This window comes from Pseudopodoces humilis, chromosome 6 (genome assembly GCF_049639895.1).
Source record: "Pseudopodoces humilis isolate 2021_Gansu_Grassland_sample_001 chromosome 6, ASM4963989v1, whole genome shotgun sequence".
Classification (NCBI taxonomy): Eukaryota; Metazoa; Chordata; class Aves; order Passeriformes; family Paridae; genus Pseudopodoces; species Pseudopodoces humilis.
The window spans coordinates 18,556,058-18,581,677 of NC_142205.1; the positions used below are offsets into that span (position 1 = coordinate 18,556,058).

Consider the following 25,620-nt stretch of genomic DNA (forward strand, 5'->3'; position numbering starts at 1 on the left):
ATGACCCTGTATTTCTCAAGCTGCTATGTAGTACTTTCCTTGTAAGGAAACAAAAAAGAAGCACACACTTAAGCATGAGATTTCTTAACTAGATATGGTAGGGATACACAAGAAGCTGTTAACAGCCCTTGGTAAGATTCTGTAGATTATCTCTTTATATCACCCTACTTTTAAGCTTGGATTAGCATTTACAAGAAGCAAGTTTTCCTACCCATACTGGAGATGTAACTGACCAAAGAGAAACCCAGTGGAAGGAAACCAGACTAGAAACAGCCTAAAACTATGAAGACTGACAGATGTGCATATGCAGAGGGTTATAAAGGCAACCTTGGAGCAGAGGTAGTCAACCGCAAGAAATTACTCATCCACAGCTGCCGTTAGTTTTTTGTTCTGTTTTCTTGACCTCTAGTGATCAGGATGGCTTTTGCAGACCTGCAAAGTCTTATGCATTGCACGTGAAACTCACCTGTTGTATGGTTTCCCCATATTCCCAGCAGCAGGGAAACACACCCTCCTAATCAGCACCATGTTGTGTCTTCTGTCCCACTCCAAGACCTGCCACGAGACTGTGTTGTGCTGCCAGAAGGAATGCACCCAGCCTCTGAGTCCTCACACATCAAGTAGCCCTGACAAACAACACACCAAACACAATGTAAGACTTCCAGCCCTGTGGCAGTCCACAGGTTTGCTTACCAATGGGAAAGGAAAACACTGCTGAGGACTGTGCCAGGCAAGGGGGGAGGGCTTTCTCTTACACTTGCAGCTGAAATGTAAAACTCAGCTATTGACCTGCAGAGCTTATGGTCATGCTCCAGTTTTCTGCATGTGCTTTCCTTAGCAGGTGACATTCCCGCACAAACAAATGATCCACATCAATTAAAAAAAACAAAATAAACAAACCAAAATGAGATGAGGTACTCTCTGTACGGGTACATTTTGCAGACATATTTTATGAACTAGCACAGAAAGCTATTACACTTTGTATACTTGTTCAGTTGGGAATGTAGACAAAAATATCATTAACTCTCTCAATACACAGGAGAAAAAAATGTGCTTACTGTTGCCCCTAACATCATACATGCATGTAAGCAAAGAACTGACAGAAAACCTGATGCAAATCAGAATAGACACTCAAGGCACTGGTAAACAACTGGGGGCTTGATTTCCCCATGCTCTTCATGAACTGAGAAGCAAATTCTCCTCGGTATCTTGATTAGCATAAGTGACATTTTCAGGTTTCTCTACAGTTCATTAAATAATTTCATATCTGACTTTCTGGTACTATTCTTCCTTGAACTTCATGTTATCCAAAAATGCTCAGAGATAAGTCAAAATTGGTTGCAGACAAATGAGTTCGGGTGCATTTTTATATCTTATATATGCAGTTGTTTTTCCTATTAACATAACTGATGACAGCTATAATTTCCCAACAGTGAAAAACTTACTCCTGATCTTTCAGAATCTTGAAACATTCTTTGTTTTACAGAGGTCATCCTGAGAGCTGAAAACGGGTCCTAATGCTTTTAGAGGCCACCGATCAGCTTTTCCACGTTATCTCCTCTCTTAGCTCATTTATCAGTTCTTCTGGGACTTCAAAAATGGACATTTTGACTTAGTAAATTAGTTTATTAAGTAAAAAATTGATTACATGGTTCTGTTACTGGTGCACATAGGAATAGATTTTCCCAGAGAGGCTCAATAGATGAGTTCCCCGCCTGTACATCACGCAGGGATGTGCACATAGTGCCACACAGCTGCTGGGCTCAAGTGAGGATTGTGTCGGCTCCCGCTGCTGAGCCTCAACTAACCATGCCGAGCAGACAAGGCAAAATATCCAAAAGTGCAAGAAAACTTCGCGTCAATACAGGCCGACTTGTGTCCCTCAAGAAGCACACAGAAACGTGTCTTCGGGGTGGAGAAACCTGTCCATAAAGAGTTATCCTCCCAGGACCCTGGCCATCCCAGCAGCTGAATCGCCGCTGCACTGGAACCAGGGCTCCTCATCTCTCTCTCTTCCCCTCTTTTCTTTCTGTGCTTATATAGGAGGTCAGGGCATAACAATTTCCAGTAGTTTTCTAATAAAACTTTCTGATTTCTTGCGGACCCTCTGACTTTTGTCGCTCCTTTCGACCAGGAGCATCCACGGCTCTTGGGGGCTTACTTCCCCTCCAGGGCGGGGCGGCGTTGGCGGGGAACCTTTCATTGCGGCGCCGCTTCCCGCCCGGACGCAGCCGCAGGGCGGCGCCGCGGCCGCCGTTGCCGGGTAACGCGACGGTGCGGCGGCGAAGGCGGCCCGGCCGCGAAGGGGCCGCGATGCTGGACCCGGACCGCGGGCTGTCCCTCACCATCGCGAGGGTCGTGCAGCGGCTGCAGGGCTCCAGCCTCCACTCACAGCTGGAGCGACAGGCCCGGGTGAGCCCTGACCTGCCGCTGTGCCCCCATACACGCCTCCCTTCCGCGCTGCCCCTCCCCGGCGCTTTGTTCCCCGCCGTCGCCCCCGGCCCGTGTGGCCTCCTCGTGGGCAGGGGGTCCGGGGCCTCTCGGCGCCGCTTGTCCCCTCCCTCTTTTCCTCCTTGTCCCGCTCCTCTCCCTTCTCGGCCGGCCGGAGAGCGGTGTGTTTGGTTTCCAGAGCCCTGTTTATTGTGTTTCCCCTTGGGACCCAAGGATTTCGCAGTGAATATGAAGACTATCCGTCTGAAATCTCACTGCTTCAAATATAGGTCCTGGAACGAATTGCTTTTTTAATCTTTAATTTGGGGAGCTTTAAATTCCACCCAGCCTCCCCCGCAACCCTAGTGTCCCTGAGAAAATGACGATTTGGTGACAGGAAGTGAAAATAAATTAAAAACCACGTATGGAAGTAAATTTTAGTATAGCTGGGAAAACAATTGCTTTTTTTTTTTCTATTTAATAGCTTATCTGCACTTGGAGCCTGATTTTCATATTTCAGCTGAATTTAATTTAGAATGTTTCAGATTAAAATTGCATCAATTTTCATGATCAGAATAACCTAGCCATGGTGCTGTAACAAATATTGTGGATTATTGAAATATTTTGGGTAGGGTTTTATAAAATCTTGTACTTTTGGTTTTGGGGTTTTTTTTGGGTTTTTTTCCAAACATTGCTTAAAATTATGCAGGGGTTTTTGGGGCTATTTTTTGGTTTGTTTCTGTTGTTGCTTTTATATATATATGTGTGTGTGTGTGTGTGTATATGTGTGTATGTATATATATATATATATTTAGGATACCATGCCCATTATCTGTCTATTAATTTTGTTGCATTTTTAAATGAAACATGATTTTCCTCTTTGAATGTCCCTGAAGCTTTCTATAGCAAGTGACATCACTGCCTGTCTTTTGTTTGTTTTGTATTTAAATTTGCTGATTTGGTCTCTAAATGCTTTTATAAATGTGTGTCTGCCTTGCTTCTGTTGACAGGGCTTTCTAAATATTTGAATAAGCCAATGTGCATGACTTGAAGGGGGCTGGAATTATGAAAGAATTTAGAGGCTGGGCTCTGCTAAATGTTGGGAAATTGAGTATTCTAAATAACCTGACATGAGGAGTGGAGAGTCAGACTGTCTTCTCAAAGCCGGTGGTGAACAGGGCTCCCTTCTAACAACTCTGTTCCTAACAAACCTGAATGCACTCCCTTGCATTCTTTTATCCGTGTCTCTGGCAGGCCTGCTTTCACAGTTATTCAATACTTTGCATGGGTTTTTTGAGACAGGAGGAAGCTTGGTGTCCTCAGGATTGGCTGGGTGTTTAGAAGCTGCTGGTGGGTGGCTGTTTCATGGAGCCATTTTGTGCAGGTGGACACTGAGAATGTGAGCAGTGCCCTCCCAAGGTGGTGTATGGAGTCTGAATGGGCAGTGAGGTGCCCAAATCCCTGTTGGAAGTGAGGTTGTATCTGCTGTGATGGCTTTGCAGAGTACTGTTTTACAGGTTTCTTGGAGAAGAAAAAAAAGTGTTTATATAGGTCATGATCTCCTAGTCATACGAAGTGCTAGGGGGAAAGAAAAGAAACAGGGCGACAAATATTCAAGTTGATTCTTAGAGTTATGTTTGAAGGGTTTATAATAGAAGGTTAAATCAGAGCTATAGTTTAGTGATCTGAAAGTTTATAGATACATCAACAATGGGATTTTTCAATCACATTAATTATCTCATGGATATTGTAGTTTAAATTGGTAGAGCCACATGTAGACTGTGTTTGTCAGGAATCTGTGTGTTCTGGTTAGAGAGGGGTTTTTTATTGGCCTTGTGTGCATTTACATTCTTTCATGTACAGAAGACTTGTTTTGTTTATAAAGCTTGGATAGTATGTTAGTGCTGTACCGTGCAGTTGCAAGGGCCCTCAGTCAGTGGCTTGTCTTCTCCCCTTCCCTTAGCAGCTGTACAGAATTCTGAAAGTTTCTGAATTTTGCTTCAGTATCAAGTTAATGATTGATATTCCATTACATGGGGTATTGCTGGAGTTGCATTGTCAAATATGAAATTTTAGCTGTTGCTGTGCATCACACCTGAGCTCTAGTTTATTGGTAGGATGTGATGGAGTTTTTTGTCTGCTGGTTAACAGTGCTCGGTCTGCACCAGTTGTGATTTTTAAAGGTGATCCTTTTTAGCGGATTTTAAACTATTTTTGGAGATGCACAGTGTATTTTGAGAAGTCTTTGGAAGCAATGCATCAGTGAGTGAAACTTACTTTTGTTTTGGATATTTATACTGCAGTTATACTTCAAAAATATTCTTCATCTCTTAAGATGGAAAATGATGTTGTTGATATTTGTTCCACAAAAATATTTACTGTCTCTGAAACAATCAGAATGGATCGTAAAGTCCATTATAATATTGCCTGAAATTCTGAGAGAACATGTAGACTCACAAACAGTATTTTAGCTGTGAGAAAAGCTGTGTTTTGCAAATTCATCTCTTCTTTCATTTTCTAGGAAGGAGAGCTCAGGATGAATGGTTTCATTGATGAGTTAATGGAATTTTGGGGAAAACACAGTGTCCTGACTTAATTTGTGAGAGGTGATAGAGTAGCCCTGTGGTTATGAGCTGATCAAACCAGTGCTTTGCTTGGCTGTCACTGGGAGCCTGAGCAAGTGTCAAGGGCTGTGATACACAATATCTTTGAAATAACTTTGGCATGGGCATCAAATGATTTGCTGTCACAGCTTGACCTCTGGGGGTACCAAGATAATCACATTTTTATCCCAAGGATTGAAGTAGAGGTAGTGTCATATGCTTGTAAGTGATGAATGAATAAGTAAATTAATGTTAAGTTGGTTTTTGTAGGTTGAGTCTTGCTATATTGATCTATTACTGCAGTTAATAAGAGACATTCATGCAGGTAATAGTGCTAATGTGCGTATCGTTTGATTTGGAATTTCTTCTGGACATATTTTTAGTGTGTTTGATAGGAAGGAGTAACAGTGACTAAGAGGCAAAGTGTTAGGTAGTAACTTTTCAAACAGGTAGAATTGCTGCTGGCATTAGTGGGCTAGCAGAGGAGAGACCTCATTTTCTGGACACAACTTCACTGTGCAAGTTTGTAATAAAATTTGCTTGTTTTTTATCTCAATTTTTCTCTTCCCTTTCTGAATTGTAAATGTTTTTAAGGTAGAGATTAGAGGTGTTTAGAAAAACTAAGACATGGACATGGGACATAAGACAAGAACAAAATGCAGTTTTAAACCAAATTATTCTGTGAAATCTTGCAAAAATTCTGCTTTAGGGAATATCTGTGTCAGTGAACTGACAATAAAAATTAAGCCATTCAGAGACATGAAAAAAGTGATACCTTTTTGGCACATTTTCATTTGCAGCCAATTCAGAAAATTTATTTTTCATAATCTTTGAAGGAAGTTGGGCTTTATTAATCAGTTAAGATTAATCAATCTTAATTTTTTTCCCATGCAAACCTCTAATAGAAATAAGTCTATTGCCCAGAGTTGCTAAGAACCTCTAGTGACCAGGGGCAAATAACAAAGTTAAAAAATACCCTAACAAAAGCAACCAACAAACAAAAGCTTCAGTAATTTAGTTCTAAAGAACTTTTCTAGAACAGGAGGTGACAAAAAATGAAAGGTTCTAAATGAAAAGATAAAGGTTGTAAATTATGTTTTAAATGGCACAAGAAAGACAGAGTGGAAGGAGTCCCCCTGGCATTGTCTACATAAATGTTCTCAGATGTTTCCTGTAGGTATGGCTGGAGTGGGACAGGGGAACTTGTAAAAAGGCATGGTAAGGGCTGTTATAGTTGGCTAGAAGGGGTAATGTAAGTGTAAAAATCAGGCCTGATACCCCATCCCACCCCACTCTAGCAATTAATTTGGGGAGTGAGAACAAATTGATGGAGGTATCTGAGGGTACAAAGAAGGGTGGAGGGGAGATCTCGTGATCGAAACACTGCCCAGGGGAGGAGAATCTGCCATCCTTTGAGCAGACCTGCAATAAACCAGAAGGGTTTAAAGGCAATATGGATCAAAGGGAGAGGTAAGGGTCTTTACAAGACTTCAGATGGGGCAAAGGAGGAGAGGACTTGCTTTGGGAGCACCAGGAACATTGGAGCCAGAGTGGTGCCTGTCTGTGCTTCTAAAGAAAGGGCAGGTGAATAAGCTTCAAATAATTTGTATGGAGCGAATGGTTTGCAAGATGTCTCAGAATATTGTTTTCATGACATTTTTTGCCAGTTAAAAAAAAAAAAGAAATTTATATCAATCTCAACTTAAATAAAAGATCAAATTAAGAAGGAGAATGTTTCTGTGCAATGTAGCATTTATTTAATAAAAATTAGCAAACAAATGGAGGCTCATGAGTCATCATGGATAATTAATGGTTCATTTTCGTGTATTGTATTTGGCAAAGGATTTATTATCCCTGGTGATAGAGCTTGTACCTTTGTTTCAAGTGGTTCAGCAGTAATATTTGCATTACAGTGAATTTTAAATTGAATGTAGTTAAGTGTGTGTTGATCAGATGATGGAGTTCAGAAGCAATGCAAGCTTGATTGGCAGAGTAATACTTTTTTAGTAATGTGGATTTTGCTTTTTGCCTTGTGTGTGTATTTTCAGCACTAATTTTATATTAAAAATCTAGAAAATTTATTAAACTTACATCATTGAAATATATCCTCGTATCTTGTAGTATAACATTTGAAGCTGTTTACTTCCATATGAGGCTGATTGAAGCTCTCTGTATCTGCTAGGTTATTTTTACTTGTATAAGGAAGTTCACAGTACTTTTTCCCTTAGTATATTTCATGTAGAAATTTAGAAGGGTTGGAAGATTGTCAGTATAATCAGGGTTTCACGCACTGAAATTTGTTTAGTTAGGCTCAGAATGATTCTTCTTTCTTTTACAAAAATCTATAACCAAAATTAAAACCTCTCCCTTAAAGTTGTGGGGCTTTAAGTTTTTAGTGAGTGTTAATGTTGAAATTGTTGTGATTGTGCTTGAAGTGGTTTTTACCAAGTCAGCTTGGTCCTGATAAAGTCCAGTTATGGTAGAATGAAGTACATAAAGAAAGGTGAATATTTATTAGCGTTCAATGAATTTACTTCTTCTAAAGATGGATTATATTTGGGGATTGTGTTTTATTGTAATTTGTGAAATAATAGCAATAAAGAAAAAAAACATTGTGTACTTCTGCAAAAACATACTGAACAGTAATAAATGCTTTGACAGGGTACATGTTTATCTAAACAAAAAAGGCATTGAAGAGAAATTATGGTGGATAGCCTGTAAAAATATTAGGATTGTGTAAAGTTATTTACAGAACTGTTTGCAACAGGATAAAAATATGTGTTCACCTGATGTGATTCCACATTTCATTATAGTTGGATCACTTCTCTGCAGTGTTTATTCTTGTTGAGAAAAGAAATAGTTTAACACAGGAGTTATGCTGGAACACTTTGTTCTGTCAAGCCTCCTCTTACTAGTATGTTGCTTGTCCTCTAGTTATTTTCCTATGCTTCTTTGAATGTTGTGGTTGATCATCTCCTGTGTGATCAATGCTGCTCCAGTCATGATGACTAAATGCCACTTTCAAATTTAGATGCTAATTTGCAAAAAGGTCGATCTCTGTGTTCAGTTCCTCTGTGAATCAATTTACTTTTTCCACCAACTTTATTATTTTACTGTTGTGCTATCCTTTTGCTTGCTTTCAGCCACATCAGTGTTGAATGTCTGGATTTTCTTCCATCTTGGCATCCAAGTTCAGAGAGATTACATTTAGAGTATGACTTATGATGATGACTGCCCAGATCTCAGCAGGATACCTTGCCAAAATCAAAGACATACACACAAGATTGTTAGTGGTACCTTAGGCACCAGTGAATTTGGCAAAATTTTAAAGTTCCCCGAACTACCCTTCTGTTCTGTAGGTGAAGGATGGGGGGGTGCCCAGAATGGCTGTAATGATAGCTCGTTTTATGAAGGAGTAGATGCGTCTTGATTCACAAGAAGCTGACCAAGACTGTAGAGGAACATAGACATCCCACGCCTGGACCTCAGTGCCCTCCATAAGATTATGCAAATGTTAGTTTTACAGGAAAAAATGTTAGGCATTAACATTTATTAAAAATAATTCGTTATTTCTTGCTGAAATGTTTGGCTTTCTTCCCCATTTCCTTTCAGGGCTCTGAAAGTATTGGCCTGACTCGGCCTGTGAATATTTAACTTTTACCCTGTACTAGCTGTCACCCTTTGCCTTCATGGATTATTCCCTTATATTGCTCACTCTCCATTACCCTGCTTGTGATAGACTTCTTATAGTAATATATAGTAGTATAGTATAGTAGTAAAACAGATTGTATTTTTCTTATAGAACTAATATACCCTTTCATCAAGGTGTGTGTATTGAAATTGGTAGTTCTACATAGGTGTTTGCTGTGTTTTGAACATGCAGGGAATTAATTCAGTTCATGAGTACAAATCTTGTCAATGTGGGATTTTCTCCCAATAAATCTTAGGCAGGCATTTTTATCCGTGTAAAGCTGTAGTAATGCTTTGTTATATAAATAAAATTTTGTCAAAGTATTTTTCATTCTACCAAAAAATCACAGGGAATGAAAATGCAAATGAACCTTAGTATGTTGTGCCAAGGAGTTTAAAACAAGCCAACCCTACCTAAAGTATAAATATCTAAATGTGTTTTCCATACAACACAGAAATAAATTAAATCAGTTAATCCAAAGGAAAAACAAGATTATGTGGGAGACCTGGACTAGCAATTTTGTAACATCAGCTCTGCTAAGTCTCCTTGATTGCTCAATTAAGTTCGCATAAATACCCAAAGAAGTACCATACTGTTAAATTACAGCAAAACAGTTCTGAAGAGAGTTCCTTTAACTTACCAAATGAGTATTTTTCCTTGTGTTATACAGAGCTAGAGTATGGTCTGTGTTAGAGCTGGCTGCAGCTGCCAGCTGAACTGTTTGCCACATTCTCAAGTATCTAATTTCTGATTTGAAACCTCATCAGGAATCCAGTGGGCAATGAGTCCCAAACAGTTTCTGTGGCTCTCTTGTTCTGCTTAGCATTTAGGAATGTGTTGATTTTAGTACACAGGTGAACAACAGGGAGAGTGTAAAGTAAACAACAGGGAGAGAGTGTAAATAGGAGGAGGCTTTTGCAACTGAACCCTGAATTGGTGAAAGTGGAGGCAAAAGTGCCCACAAAATTTTTGGGGGAATTTTCAAATTTCTTATATGAAAAATTGTCTTAGTAAAGCTTTTTCAGCAAAGACAAGCAAAATGACAAAGGAAAGGTGCTAAAGATAGATGTTTTGATAAATTAAAGATCAGCCTAAGAATATTGGCTGCTGCAGGGCTAGGGATAATGAAATAATACTTGACTGAAAACATGGGCATGAAGAGGTGAAGGTAACCAGTGCAGGTTGATGCACTAATGTAATCTTTGGAGAAAATTTTCCCCAGTGTGCTGTCCTGACTCCTTTTTGACTGCCTTTCTGCTGCATACAGGAAAGTCACTGGATTTTATGTTCTGCAGCTGGGGAGCAGGCTCTGTTGGGAACAGCAGTTTACAAGAAAGACTTCTGTTGTTCTTTTGGCCTGCCAGGGAAAATGGGAAGTAGTCTGTGGGCTGAATTCCTTAATGCCTTCTAATGTGATATGCTGTATCAATTTCCAGAATTTCTAAGAATCTCAAAACAAACCCCTGTTGTTTGTCAATAGGAGTATCAGATATTCCTTTATAAGCCAAGAGCTCACAGGTGTGTGGACAGCAGAGAATTAAAATACTATTCTGATTGCAGTTCCATCATGTCTTGTACTGTTTTCAGTGTCAAGATAATTAGCCCATTTTATAGCAGACTGTACAGGAGCTTTCTTTTTTTGTGTGATTCATCATCTGTCAATGAGTTGTATTTGTGAGGGTATTTCTTTGTGCATCTAAAAAGTGTGCCAGGCCTGACAGCTGAACACCCCGTGGACCTTGGGATTATGGGATTAGAATTAGCCATATTTAACTCAAAGACAAAGCTGAACATTTACAAAAGGGTGCACAAAAACTTCTGAGGAACAGTGTGGCAAAATCTGCCCTGCTTGATGTGTGTTACTTTATTTAAAATTTCTGCAGAAGAGGCATAAAACCACTGCCTTGCTGCAGAGAAAACCTTCAGCCTGACTATGTCCAAAAAGGACATCGGACTTCCCGTCAAACTTCAGAAGGAATTCTTCATAAAATACTCCTTGAGGTTTTTGCTTAAAAGAGTATTTTGTGAGCTGCCCAAGATCCCACATAAAAATGTTTGTTTCCCAGTCATTAGCAACAATCCATTGCCAGCTTTTACCATTGTGCTGAATGAAATACGTGTTTGTCATCTGACATGAGAGTTATGCAACTCACCACACCCTCTGGTCTGTGTTTATGACAACCTTTCTTTCTCAGAAGCATGCTTACATTCTCTTTGCTATTTTGGTCAATAAACCAAACAAAAATGCCTTCCTTACCTGTAATGGCAAGGTGACTTGAAATAAGAGCAGAAGTGCTAATGCTGTCATTCTCTCCATTATTATCCATTCTTCATCTGGGGAAAATGGAAAGGTTTCCTTAAAATTCTGCATTGTGAATTCACGTAGACCGACTTTTCCAGTGCAGAAACAGCCTTTTCTTTAGAAACTGTAAGGCAAATGACAGGATTTTGGAGTTTTAGTTGTGTGTGTCATGGACTTAAAGTATGCCAAGCTGTCGGTAGTGCTGTTAGGGCTGGAAAACTGCACAAGTTGGTGAAAGATTATTTTTAATTGAATAATAATTATAGAAGTTATATTGCAGCAAGAAAGCTTTCTGCTTTCTTAGAATAGAATCAGTAGCTGATACACCTACAGCATATTGTTTAGTAGCTTTTAGTAAGAGATTTCTCACATTTCTATGTAGATTATATGGCCATATGCTTCTAATATATGCCTGGAGCTGTCATGGCTGTGGACACAAAGATCTTCTGGTGTTATTTTCAAGTTAGCATGCAATGTTGATATTTTTTTTCTAAACTTTTAGCTTTATTATCTGATGATCAGCTATTGCCATGTACCATGCTTAGAAGAATATGTATTAGAAGGCACTTCACAGAAATTTCTGCGTTTCTGCTTGTTGTCCTTTTGGACCTTTGTGATGTGTCCATTTTCTCCTCTTGCTCTAGCTGAAGAGGGAGATGCTGTAGCAGCTGGTCCTGCTGTTGCTGAAAGATGTGCAGCACCATCTGTGTGGTTGTGTCATGGTATGGTTGTAAAGCTGGTTAGTGTGTTGAGTACATTTCATTGCAATATACACAGTAGTCACAGCTGCAGTGGGGAATGTTTGGCGCACAGTTGGTTTATTTGGTTTGAAAATGGCATTTCTTACCTGAAAGAGGTGAACTGTGGAAGGTTGAGTGAAAAATTATGGAACGTTTTCAGTTTTATTTTTTCAGGTGAAATACATTGACTAGCTTCTAGTTTTTCCCATGTGTACCTTATGACCAATTGCTTAATGTGTATAGTCTAGCATTTGGGCTAAGTATGTGGGGTATTTGCTCAGATTATTAAATGTATATGTTTATATGCATTCATTGCATATTCTACTCTTTTCTTCTCTCTCCTTCCCCACATACACCTTTTAGCATTGATGAAAAAGGTAAAGACATTGAGTGAGAAAAAGGTTAACTGATATTTTTGGCTGCTATAGCCATTGCTCAAGAAGGGAGTTTGCTTTGTGTGTATCCTTAAGCATGTTTGTTACTTACTTAGTAACTGGAATAATGTAAATTCTCTTTAGTTCTTGATGCTTATTTATTTATTTTTCATATTAGGTTAGCCTACACAAACCAGAAATTAGGCTGGAATCACTAAAAGAGGATATTAAGGATTTTCTGAAGACATCAGGTTTGTAATACTTCGTTGATATATTTGTGAGTAGGATAGATGTATGTAAGAACATATGTGATATAAGGGATGAAAACAGTAGTTTGTGGAGCTTGATGTCTTGTCACTGACAGTAGCCAGAAGCAGACATTCAGTGATTCCAGATTATTAAATCAGATAGAGAAAATTTAAAAGAGAAAGTGTTATTGGATTCCATCTGCAGTTTGAAAAACATACTATGCAAAGTGCTTTTATAATTTTATAATATATAGTGATTTTTTTGAAAGTTCTGAGTGAAGCGAGAGTTCAGTCACTTCTGAAAATGGAAATTTACTTCCATGGAGACACTCATGAAAATTTTACCTTCAGTTAAATTTCCAATTTGCATTGAAAGTTGTAGGCTATGTTACTATAATGTGAGGAATTTATGATAAAGTATCTAAGATTTATAATCATCAGGAATACTGTGTCTATTAATATTAATTGTTGGTTTAATAAAATGATGGCTTTGAAAAAATATAATGTAAATTTTTTAACCAAAACTGTACTGTAATTATTTGAACAGCAGATGGAAATAAAGGATATTCAGTCTCTACAGAGGTTTCAACTTGCAGTTTTTTCCTGTCTTAATTAGATTAAGGTTTCCTTGTCTCTTCCTGTCTCTCTGGTAGGTAGACATGAACTGAGACCAGACATAAAACTCCAGTGACTGCAAAGCAACCTCTGATTGATGTTCCAGTAGTATTAATTCCTAAAGTTGTCTTCTGGTTGTTTTTTTATTTTAACAGGTTGGGAAAAGAAGCTTCAGAATGCTGTTTATAGTGAACTCAATGTGTGAGTTTATTTAGTATTTTCATTTAATGAGTTCTACTCACATGATTTACTTTAGATCCATTTGTTTATAGAGATGTATGGTGTGTTACTATAATCTGCAATATCTGTCATAGCAAGGGTGCCTGCTTAGTTTCTGTTTTTAAAGTGCCATTATATCTTTTTCATCCTAGTGAAAATACTGGACTCAAGTGGGTTTTAAAGAATAAGTTAAATAAATATCACCACATTTTGTAGTTACTTTAGTATTTTCCTTTTTGCTTTGTTTCCAAAGGTACCAAAGGTCATAATAGGATTCTTATGTAAATGAGGTAGTTGCTGCAAATGAGTTTTAATTGAGGTATTTATCACAGCATTGCACTTATTTGTTGTATTAATTATTTTTTAAAATCTTTAAGGTATGAAATCTCTAGGCTTCCCAGGTCAGTGCTCATTGTGCTTGGGGTATGGTTATAAACACAGTAAAATTGGTCAGCTTTCCTTTTTATTATTGTTCAGCAAACATCAGATTAGACTTCTGGGAAGCATAATTTTTTGTTACATTCTGGCACAGTGGAAAGGTGAATTTCATAACAGATATAGCCATAAATGCAACTATAAAATAAGAAATATGTATGCAAATCTGTTTGTGCTAATTTAAATAAGTTTGTTAGAGTTACCAGTTTAGCACAATGTATATTTAGTAGTATGAGGGATTTAATTCAGCAAAATGCTTCTATCTGTTAGAAAGGATTCATCTTCATCATATCTTTCCAGGGAAAAATATTTACCTGTCTCTAGGGCTAATGCACGGAAATAAGCAGCAAAATAACAAAATTAGCCCTTGAAAATTGAAATTAACTATGAACACTATGATTTTATGAGCATTGTGGAAAAGCCAAGAAACATAATTTCTGAAATCTGTTGGTATTGATTCTGTTTTACACACTGGGCCACAATAGTCCATAACAAATTTGCAGCAGGTAAAAGAATGACTTTATCAGTTAAAAATGGGAAGAAATTTGGGGTGGATTTCCCAAAAACAGGAACTGATTGAATGCATTCAAAGAAATGAAAATTCAGGCTATTAGAGAAGCTGTGTGTAAATTTTGCTTCCTGAAAGACATTTGAGACACTTAAAATTAAGCTGGATGAGATGTTTGGCAAAAGCTCATTGGAAATAACTTGCATTGCTGAAAGATAAATTAGTGTTTTGGTTTGGTTTTTAATTTTTGTTCCAGCTTTTATATTTTGTCGTAATGCAATTTATGAGTGAATATTCAGCTTTGCTTAAGTCAACACCTCAAACTTCTAATTACTTTGGACATGTGCATATTCACTACTGATTTTTAAAAGGAAACCCTAAAAAAAATAGTGTCTTGAAAAAATGTGATGACTTGGAGATGGAAAGTTCCAGGGAATCATAAACATGACATGATGTGAAGAGAGTACACCTTTAAAACACCTGATTTGTTAATGTAATTATTTTATTTATTTTATAAATAAGTGAAATTACAAGGACGTGCTATTTTTAATACAAGAAAAACCCACTTTGAAACGTTACCAATTCTTGCAAATTGTTATCTTATTTGTATCCATAAAATGGATGAGGAAAAAAATACTTTAAAAAATAATACTCAGTTTGATCAACATACACTTGTGGTTTTGCTAGTGCTCTCATGAAAGAAGTTATATTTAGGTTTACAAATACAGGATTAATTAAGCAAGATAAAACATCAGAATATTTAAAGTTTGCCATATTTTCTTCTTAAGGTTTCCTTCGTCATGTCATCCTGCAGCACCACCTGAACATATTAAAGAGCCTTTAGCCTATATGAGGAAAGCACAGGTTGGTGGTTATCAATTTTACCATTCATATCAGATCTTTAATTAGACTGTTTGACTCTGTAGAAAGTTATTGTCTTTCTAGGTTTTATACGTTAGGAAAAGCACAGATTTGTAATTGCATCAAAGTTAATAGTAGTATTGTATGTATATTGTATGTGACATTTTACATAAGTACAGAAAATGCTCAAGTAATTCTCCAGCCTTGAAAGAAGTAGGATACAGTGGCAGGGAGGTGAAAAATAGAGAATAGAGAATATGTCAAAGAAGAGAATTTGGTTTCATTGGGAAGAAAAAAAGGGTTAGCTATAGGTCATTTCACTTAGGGTTACATTCACATTTTTTGAAGGGACACAGGCAGTTACATGATTAAAGATAACAGGCTGCAGAGATAGCAAGATCTTCAAAAAGAAGAGATATATTTAGTTCTAAGAAATGTGAAAGGAAGATGAAAAATAGAGAGCTAAGGAGCTTAAGGCATATTGAAGGAGAATAAGAGAAAGTGGACTGTAAAGGTTAAATGAGGATTTTTGGTGTCAGGAAAAAATACTTTTGCTTTGTTTTATTTTTTTTTTTCCCAATATATGCCATTTGAAATAAATAAAAAAAAATCCACATAAAAATGTAAAAAAAAAATCAAGCTTCAAGAATATGATCTAACCAAAACATAGGTAGAGATAAAAGTGTATTTAACTGTGCTGTGCCTAGAAATACATTGCAGTATTCTTTTACAGAATATTCAACAAACTGTGTTACTTTTACAATCATATTGTTGTTTATTCCCTGATCTCTTATCTCTCTGTCCTGAGTTTCCGTCTTTAGGATTTGGGGCTTTAATCAATTGTGTGGTGTGAAATGTAATGCCACAGTTTGCTGCGTGAAAAGAATTACTCTCATTAGTTTATTAATGCAAAAAACACAGAGATATATCTATATGCATGTTTGTCTGAAACAGTTTCTTGGGTTATTATTTTACAAAAGTGTATGTAATACTTGTAGTGTTTTTAGCCGTATGTAGAAAGGCCTGTTATTCCAGTGGTTTAAAAATGAGCGGAAGTCCTGTCTGCTAGTTTCAAAATTTGATTCCCTATTTCAAAGAGAATTAGTCATCCATGTCCTCTGGGTGGGTTAACCCTGGTAGGCAGCTCAGCCACTCACTCACTTTGCCTCAGGAAAAGCAGAGAATCAGAAGGGGAAAAGTGAGAAATCATGTTACAAAGACAGTTTAATTGGCAAAGCAAAATCTACACATGTCAACAAAGCAAAATAGGAATATATTCATTACTTTCTATCGTCAGGCAACTTTTGTCCCAGCTTCTTTATTTGGAACATGATGTTGTATGGTTTAGGATACCTCATTGCCCATTAGGAGTCAGGTGTCCTAGCTCTTTTTCCTCCCAATTTCTTGTGCATTCCCAGCGTCCTTGCCATTGGTAAGCATTAGAGAAGACCTTGAAGCTATATATGCACTTCTCAGCAATAGCTAAAACATTGGTGTGTTATCAACACCTTTTTGGTCACAAATCCAAAAGAAAGCACCATACCAGCTACTATGAAGAAAGTTATCTCTATCCCAGACAAACCAGTAGATAGTCTGTTAAACCCTTTCTTGAAATACAGCTTCTTGATGAAGATTTGTGAATCCTTTCCATAGAAAAATACTGGTAAATTAGGGTAGTTGTGAAATAGTAATAAATGCACAGTTAGAGAACTAACATTATCTTTTCTAAAACCACTGAGATTAACATGCTAGTGTTTGATTTTCAAGATGACACACGTTTATTACTGCAGATAATAGCCTTGTAAGAAAACAAGCATAATCAGAGCAATTGAATAACAACTAGGTTTTGTTATTCTTCTTAAAGATGAATAAATAATGTTAAAAGCTTACAAAGTCAGTGTTTTAATTATTTTGTTTGTTTAAAATACTTGGAAATAGCTAAAATGCAAGTGTACAGGTTTCTAATACCTTTTGGGAGAGAGATAAAAGTGAAAACTTAATTTGTTTTCACAGGTATTGAAAATCTAATTAACATTTTGACAGTAAAGACCGGGGGATTTTTTTATTTGTAGGTAGATTTTTTTTTTTAATTTTTACTTTATTTTCATTTAGCATCACAGCTGTTGGAAAACATATTTTGGTTCTATCATCAAAATTTGTCCCCATAGAAAAAAATTGTCCATATAAGTCATATTTGTCTCATTCTATTTTTATTAGATACAGTCACCATTTAAGATGCTGTTTTCATTGTTATAAGTTTGTTGACAATTTCTTAATCCTTTTCTATCTTAATTAATTTTGCTCTGCTTCAGAATTATGGAAGCAAGAGTACTACACCCAGAAAAAACTGATAGTTACTGGAATGACTTTGAATCAGTGATTAAAATGATATTAATATTTTTTCTAGAGTAGGTATTAAAATGTTCATAGTTAACCCTTTTTCTCCTCACATTGGTTCTGTTTTCTCATAGATGGCAGACTGAAGTTTTTATATTGCTTTCTTTTTCCTACCATGAAAGAAAACCAGGTTTCTAGTGAAGGACAGAGCATTAGTAGCAATGAGTAGTAGTGCTGTAAGTCACAGGATGATAGAATGGTTGAGGTTGGAAAGGACCTTAAAGATCTGGTTTCAACATTCCCTTGCAAGCATACCTCCCACTAGATCAGGTTGCTCAGAGCACCATCCAACCTGTCCTTGAACACTTTCAGGCATGGGGCATCCACAACTACTCTGGGAAACGTGTTCAGTGTCTCACCACCTCACAGTAAAGAATGTCTTCCTCATATCTCATCTTTGTTTAAATCCATTCCCCCTTGTCCTATCACTACATGCCCTTGTTAATAATCCTTCTCTCCCCCTCCAGGTGGTGCCTTTAGGTATTGGAGACCATTCTGTGATGCTATGAAATAGTTTCCAAATTGCAGTACTACCTTCCTCAGTTTCAGCTATTTTACTGAATAATTGTAACCATAGTAATCCTAGTAGTGTTTTCTTAGTGTTGAATTTCTTTATAAATCTAGAAGAATCATCTTGTTAAATGTATTGTTCCCACCAGTAAAATGATTTTATGAGCTCTGCCTCTGCCTTTTATTTCTGTCAAGAACAGTGCATTCAGTTTCTGCTCACTTCAGGTGACTACTGTCCTGGAGAGAGGGCACAGTATCTTGCTTGGAAAGGCTGTATAACCCTCACTTCAGTTTTGTCTTTTTTGCATTTATTTGAATATCTTTTACTGGGTCTTGAAAGCTGAATTATGTCACAGTTTATGACTGTGTATAAGTGGTTTATTACCAACATGTTGCAAGCCCAGTGCAATAAGTGATTAATGTCTGGTGTGGCAGTTTAAGTCAGACCAAGTGTGTTGACCTCCATTGCTCTTTGGCATTAGATGGCTCTTGGTCTTGCAAAACTGCCATCTGTAGCTTTCATGTCTTTAAGCATATGTTTGCTAAGCCCCCCCCCCATCTGTTCCCCTTTAATTTTGATGGTATCATGACGTGATGGTGCCAATGGTACCAAACCGATTGGAGAAGTGGCCACTTCAGAAGGGAGAGTCACTGTGCAGAAAAACTTGGATATGCTGGAAGAGTAGGCTAACAAGAGCCTTATGATGTACAAGTAAATGTGAAGTCTGGCATGTGGGAAAACATAATCCAGGAGTCTGGCACAGGCTTGGATCTACCTTGGATCATCAGGCTGGGGAGCAGCCTGAAGGAAATTAACCTGAAGGACCTGGTGGACAGCAAGCTCCATGTGGGTGGACAGTGTGCTGCCGCAACAAAGAAAGGCAACAGAATGCTGGGTTGCATCAATGTGGGGCATCACCAGCAGAGATAATGAAGTCATTATCCCACTCCACTTAACACTTGTCACATCTGGAGTACTGTGTTCTGTTTTGGTCCCCCACTGTACAATAAAGGATGTGGACAGACTGGAGAGGGTCCTGAGAAGGTCCACAGAGATGTTCGAAGAACTGGGAAGTCTGCCACATGAGGAAAGGCTGAGAGAACTTGTTCAGTCTTGAGAAATGGAGGCTTAGGGGAGAACTTGTTCCAGTACTTCAAGGGTGGCAGCAAGAGAAAATGGGGACTCCTTTTCACAAAGAATCACGTGGAAGAGATGAGAAGTAACAGGTACATGTTACTCCTGGGGAGATTCTTACTGGACAGAAGAGGAAAATTTTTCACATAGGGAACAATCAGCCATTAGAATAATCTTCTTAGGGAGACAACATTGGACACTTGGGATTTGACTGGACAAGAGGCTGGGCCATCTAATCAAGACCATTCTTTTTCCAAAAAAGACTTTACATTTAACTTTGGTTTTGCTACTACTACCTGTGTATTCTCCATTTCCACTTTCTTATCCTATATGGCTTAGTAATGTTCATGCTCTCTTACTTCTTATTTCTCTAGCAACAAAACCTCACTTCTTAGCAAAATAGTAAACAAAATACCATTTTGTGAGAGATGAACCAGTTTGTGGCATGGTGGTGTGTAACTGCAGCACTTAAAAAGAATTTAAATATGATAATACAGTTAAGGAAAAATATTATACAGAGCATGATAGAAAATATGCACTTTGGAAAAAATTCCTTATATTCAAAACTCAGATCTCAATGTTTTGTGTATGCAAAAGAAAGTGAAGGGATGATTTGATTGTGAAGAAAAATTTCTGGTGAAAGCTATTTTTTTGATGGAAAAAAGTATGAGAGGATCTTGTGAGCTTGTAAATGAAAGCTAAAATTAAACAATTATAGACAAGATTTTTAATTTTTCTTTTTAAGAGAACAATTGAATATTTGCCCTTCCCTTCATTTGCTTCCTGTCAAATAAACTGCAGCCTCTTTTGGACAGAATTTTGAGGAGTGTGGTTAAAAAGTAACTAACTGTTGTAAAATTTGTGTCTAGAGCAAATTACAAATAATAAATAGTACTGAATGAAATTAAGAGGAGTCTTTGCGTTACTGTGATTGAGGTCTGGCTTGTATAAAACCCACCAGTGGTGCTCTAATCACAAAAACAAAGTAGTAAGTCCATTGACAAGGAAGTCAAGACTAATTGGCATTAACTTCAGAGGAATTAGCCATGGAGTAGGCACTATTGAAGCCTAATGCAATTGTCAGAAGAATCTGGTTGCTTTTTAAGCTGTCCATTGGCCACTGAGGTATCGTCTACTTCTGGTTTTCTCTGACTAGAGAGCAATTTCCTGTGCATTGTGTTAGAAGAACTATTTTTTTAAGCATTACAGAATACCAGATTTCTGACTTCCTTAATTTCTGACAACATCTAAGATACTTTTTGTGGTGAAAGAGTGCCAGTCTCTTCAGGCCCCAAAGTGGAGAAGGTATTTGCTATGCACAGTTGCTTGACCTTTTATAATTGTTTTTAATTTTAAAATTAAAATTTTAAAATTGCTAAATGTTTATCTATAAAGAAGCTTGATCATTAAGCATATATAAAAGATCAGTAATTGTGAAATACATGCTTTTTTAAAGATCTGAAATATGAACTACTAAGTTTTCTGGTTCTTTTTTTGTGTTGTAAAGAATGAAATCTGTTTGATCTATTGTTGCCATGCAAAGAACATGTAAATATTCCTTTCATGTATTTGCAGATGTCAGCAAGTGACTCTTGCTATCCTTTTATATATATCTGACTTCAAAAAACTGCTTGTTATTACCAAGTAAATTCAATTTTCAGGAAAAATAAATTCCTTATTATTTATCTTTTGTGTGTGTTTTAGGGAAGCTGGGAGAAGCGAATTCTGAAAAGTCTGAACAGCATGTGCACAGAGCTCAATATCCCACTAGCACAGAAGGTAATGCATTGATAATTTTCTCCTTTCAAACTGACATTTTCTCCAAAATTAAGCTTTGTCTTGCACGCTTGTAATGTAATCTTCATTTTAGACATGGTTATGAAGAGCTGCAGGTCCAGTATCTAAATAATGCAGAATAATTTTCAGAGATGGTGGCAATGAAAGCATCAGCTCAACTTGGGAGAAGATTAAGGCTCTACATAGATTTTCCTCTTTGCTGTTACAGTAATTATCCTCTTGAGGGAGCAGCATGTTGGAAAGCTAATTACTGTGTTCATTGCTCTTAACAGAGTATTTTTTGTGCAGTCTGTGTGCAATACAGATGTGCTTTGTGTGCAGAGAAAGCTGTAGTTGAACTGGTGCATGAGGAGAGGGAGATACTGGTACATCGCTGATTTTGTTTGTCATTCATTCTGGTCTGGTTTTTTGGCTTTTTTCTATTATTAATATAGAGGCTTTGATTTTAAAGGTCTTGGAATTAGGGAGTAAAATTAGAATGTTTTGTCTATTCTCCTGTTATACCTTTATGATAGGTGGCAGAACCTCTATGGTTCATCATGAGCTAAAGATGAGGCTATATTTTGTTTTCATGACTGCCAGGGACAGGAATTTGATAGAGTCCAACAGCTCTATGGAATGGGCAGTAAATCTCCAGTGACAAGAAACTGAGAACGAAATATCCCTCATTCATTACTAAACACCTGAAACTATTTAATGGGCTTCTTTCCTTCCGGGAACTGGAACTTGGCCTTTCTACAGTGTAATATATCTTCAGGCTAGGGATAATTTGTAAGCAAATAAGTTTGTATTGCTGTTTTGTAAAACATTGCATTAATGTATAGTTGAAATCAATACCAATTTGGAATAAGCATTTTTTTATTCATTCTGTTAAAAAAAGAAGATACACTTTTTTGTGCCTTTCAGAGGCCTGTAAATGAACAAAAAGAACTGCTTAATAAATGGAATGAAATGGGAACTGATGAGCCAGGTAAGGTCAACTAAATTTATATGCATTAAAGTTTGGCAAATTGAAAGGTAGCATGCACATTTTACTTACCAGTCAAAGCTTAATCTAATCTGTTCAAGGCAAATTGATTTTGATCTTTCTTTCATTGGTAATGTGTCATTATGCCAAAATAAATATTTATTTCATTGTTATTTTGTTTCAAGTTATTATACTAAGATTAAATCATTACTGAGAGGTTAGTGTATAATACTTCATATTCCAGCACTTTAGAAATTTATTCAACTAGGACACAGCTCTTCTTACTGTAAACTCAGGCTAACAGAAAATGTTCAGAACTATGGATAATTAAGCTCAGATGTTTACTTGACAAAAGATAAAAACATCTCTTGCACAGAATAATCAGTGATATTATACTTTGGGAGAGCAAGGCTAACTCTCATGTTAATTCATAGCCAAGTTCCTTAAAAAGGATTTTGCAGAGGAGCTGGTTTGTATCACACTACCACCTCTCTGATGGAAAATACTTTTCATGGATTTTTTTAGTACTGCTCCCCAGTTTTCATTTGACAGCAGTACGTATAATTCAGTAATCTATGCTGTTAAAAAATATCCTGCTTTTGAAAATCATGTCTTTCCTAAGTCTAAGAATGATTCAATGTCTAAACACTTATGAGGATTAAGTAAAAACTTCCTGTGACTACCGTTCACTTCACAGAATCATAGAATCCAGACCAGGTTTGGTCTGGAAGGGACCTTGAAGAACACCCTCCATTTATCTGAGGCTTACGAAAATAAGGCATTATCAGTAGCATTATCATGACAGAATATATGGTAGTTGTTGCAATATTTGTGATGATGTTATTTTGATCTTTAATCTGTTACTTAAATTTCTAGATTGTGTTATAGATAAGGCACGTGGTTTTTTGATGTTTTGGTTTTAACACAGTGTCATTGAAATCTTACTTCAGATCTAAGTCTTTTCCGGCCTGTTTATGCACCTAAAGATTTTCTTGAGGTAAGTCTCCATAAAACAATACTCAGCCATTGGCTTATATCCAGTATAGCTATTTTATATGAAGTGGGAAAAATAATTTCTAAGTGTACTTCATACTAGCTGTCATTCATAGGAAGTGAAATTTGGCATGGTTTTTCTGATCCATGTTTGGTTTACAAAACAAAATGCTATTGTCCCTTCTTTTTTTAAACTGCAATTTTAAATTGTACCTGTGATAAACTTCTCTAAAGCATAGTCTGGGCCCAACTTTTTTTCCTTGGAGAGTGATTGTCAACTGATTTTGTAAAACATTTTACATTTTAGATTCCAATATATTAAGCTCATAAATCATAATATGTGAAGCTATTAGACTGTTTGATAGTAGATTGCAGGTTCGTATGCAGTTGAAATTGCAAGTCATCTAGGAAGGTTGTGAAAAATCAAACAGGAAATAGGACTGTGTGGAATTTCAGGGCTTTTGTATGTAATCAATCTGAACCATTAAAAAAAATGGTGACTGTGGAATCTTTAAAGTCTTAAATGTCAGTATTATTCATCATTTTCTATGACTCAAGCACAGAACATCATAGTAAAATAGTACCTAGTACATACTAGTCCTTTTGTTCAGTTAATCAAAATAATGTTAAAAATGTTCTATTTATTTTATTTTAAAAATAAAATGTACTAACATTGTACTAAATACACTAACTAACATGTACTAACGTACTAAATACATCATGTACTAACAGCCATGATGTATTTTTAATCTTGGGTCTGTAAATAAATCCGTCCTTTTTTTTAGCTTTATTCAGTGATCCACATGATCACTCTCTTTTTCTTCTGTACTGTTTTCTTTCCAGAGTTTGCAGTTTCTTTAAATTAACATGTCTGACAGTGAGATTATATGGTCTTAGAATACTTACAAGACTGAGAATTGTAGAGGTATGATGTTATGAAAGAATTTCATGACAGCTGGAAATTCATGTTAGAAAGAATCTTTGCAGTTCAACGTAATATCAAAATCTATACGTTGGAATAACAGTACATATGAGACTGTAAATTCCTTTATTTGTCTCAGTTATTTACCTTGACATGATTCCTTGTCCTTTAAATTATATTTGCTTTACATTTTCAAATCTGTAATTTCTTTTTCTTATATGAAAGAAGGTATTTTGATATGTTGTTATTTAGTAAGGAATTACTTTAGTAGCAAATTATGTAGCAGTTTTATTGGAAGCTCTTTAAGACTGCCAGTGTATCCTGAAGAATATCCTGGATACTGTAGCCATCAGAAATATATTGTTGGCATAGCTTAAATGAGGAAGTAAATTTTAGTCAAGACATTACTATGTAGCCAGCACTTAATTGCATATAATAAAAATTATTTGTGCTTTTTTATTGAGCTGACTTTTCAAAGTAGACTATGTTAGCTTCCTTAAAAATTTCAATACTTTTTGATTTTGAAAATGTTGAGATATTATTTGATAATCTGCATCTATATAAATGAGCTGTGGAAAATTATTTTATGCTGAATGTACTGTTTGTAATGCTGATAATGTTGAGAAGACTTCTGAATGTAAGCAAGAAATGACAGAGCTACAATTTTTAAGGTACTAATGAATCTTCGAAACCCAAATTATGAAAATGGAGAGCAACCTAGTTTCAGAAATCATCTGGGACTAATTCAGGTTCCCTTAAAAGTTAAAGATATTCCAGAATTGGTAAGTATATTTTTTTCTTATAAGAGGTTTCTATAATAGTTATTTGTTGTTGCTAATGAAAATTATTCTAACGAATAGCAAGGAATATTAGTATCATCAAAAATTCCTCATTTTCAAAGTGAAATTCAATCTAAGTATGTAGTTGAAATACGGAGCATAAAGAAGTTCTGTGAAAAAACATTTTTAGTGAAAAATAAAACATACACAGTATATTTTCTGCCAGTAGGGATGTTTTCATTTTATGCCACACAGGTTTAATTTGTGCCAAAAATACACTTCTGTACATGTTATTCACTTAATAATTTTTCTTCTGTACAAGAAACTTCAAATTTGTCGTACATTTCAATTCTGCAGATGTGTACAAGATCAGTAGCCTGACAATGAGTTAGCTTCTGACTTTCTTCTCAATATAATTTTAAATCCCATTATTTTCAGGTTGTAAATTAAATGTTTGAGTACTAGTGTATTATATAGGAGTGTTTTTCTAAATGCTTCAGTGATGAGGCTCTTGGAGATTTTATGCTAGTAGAAAAATGTTCACCTAGGTTGGAAAAGAGATGGGAATTAGAGGTCCTTAAGCTGATCTTTCATTCACCACTTCACTACATCTAGGTGTAGCTCACACTTGACATGCAAACTGGGGCTTATAACTAAAACTAGAGGAAGAATTTATGTGAGAGTCTATTTCAAATGTGTCTATTTAGAAGAACTTAATTTGGTTCAGAAAATATTCACATTAAGCTTTTCAGAAGAAATCTCGAGTGATTTAGAGAATTAAACATATTAATTATGTTGTTATGGTTCTTGTCCTTTTCAGAAAGAAGACTTTAGCGAACTAAGCTTAAATATAGGACAGCTAGGTATTGATGATTCAGCACAAGTGCCTCCTGGTAAGCTAATGCCATGCTCCAGTCATTCAAACAGAACACTAATGAGTAGAATCCTTCAAAATTATCAAAACATTTGTGTATTTTTCCCATAGAAAACCATAAATATTTGTTCTGTAACTATGATTGTAGTGATTTTCATAGTAAAATATAGCTAATAATAGAAAATATTGCATATATGAAGAGTCAAATTTGGAGAATATT

At 36.4% G+C, this 25,620-nt stretch overlaps 1 protein-coding gene across 1 annotated transcript in view; it reads left to right on the plus strand.

The window, feature by feature from the left end:
* The first annotated feature begins 2,269 nt into the window (after positions 1 to 2,269).
* TBC1D19 (TBC1 domain family member 19) overlaps positions 2,270 to 25,620 on the plus strand; it is a 46,740-nt gene continuing 23,389 nt past the window's right edge. Inside the window, exons 1-9 of the mRNA XM_005517788.2 lie at positions 2,270 to 2,412; positions 12,319 to 12,391; positions 13,159 to 13,204; positions 14,954 to 15,029; positions 20,773 to 20,847; positions 21,772 to 21,835; positions 22,783 to 22,829; positions 24,419 to 24,529; positions 25,347 to 25,419. Of these exons, the coding sequence (XP_005517845.1) occupies positions 2,314 to 2,412; positions 12,319 to 12,391; positions 13,159 to 13,204; positions 14,954 to 15,029; positions 20,773 to 20,847; positions 21,772 to 21,835; positions 22,783 to 22,829; positions 24,419 to 24,529; positions 25,347 to 25,419 (664 nt within the window). The 5' untranslated portion in view covers positions 2,270 to 2,313. The remainder of the gene's footprint in view (positions 2,413 to 12,318; positions 12,392 to 13,158; positions 13,205 to 14,953; positions 15,030 to 20,772; positions 20,848 to 21,771; positions 21,836 to 22,782; positions 22,830 to 24,418; positions 24,530 to 25,346; positions 25,420 to 25,620) is intronic.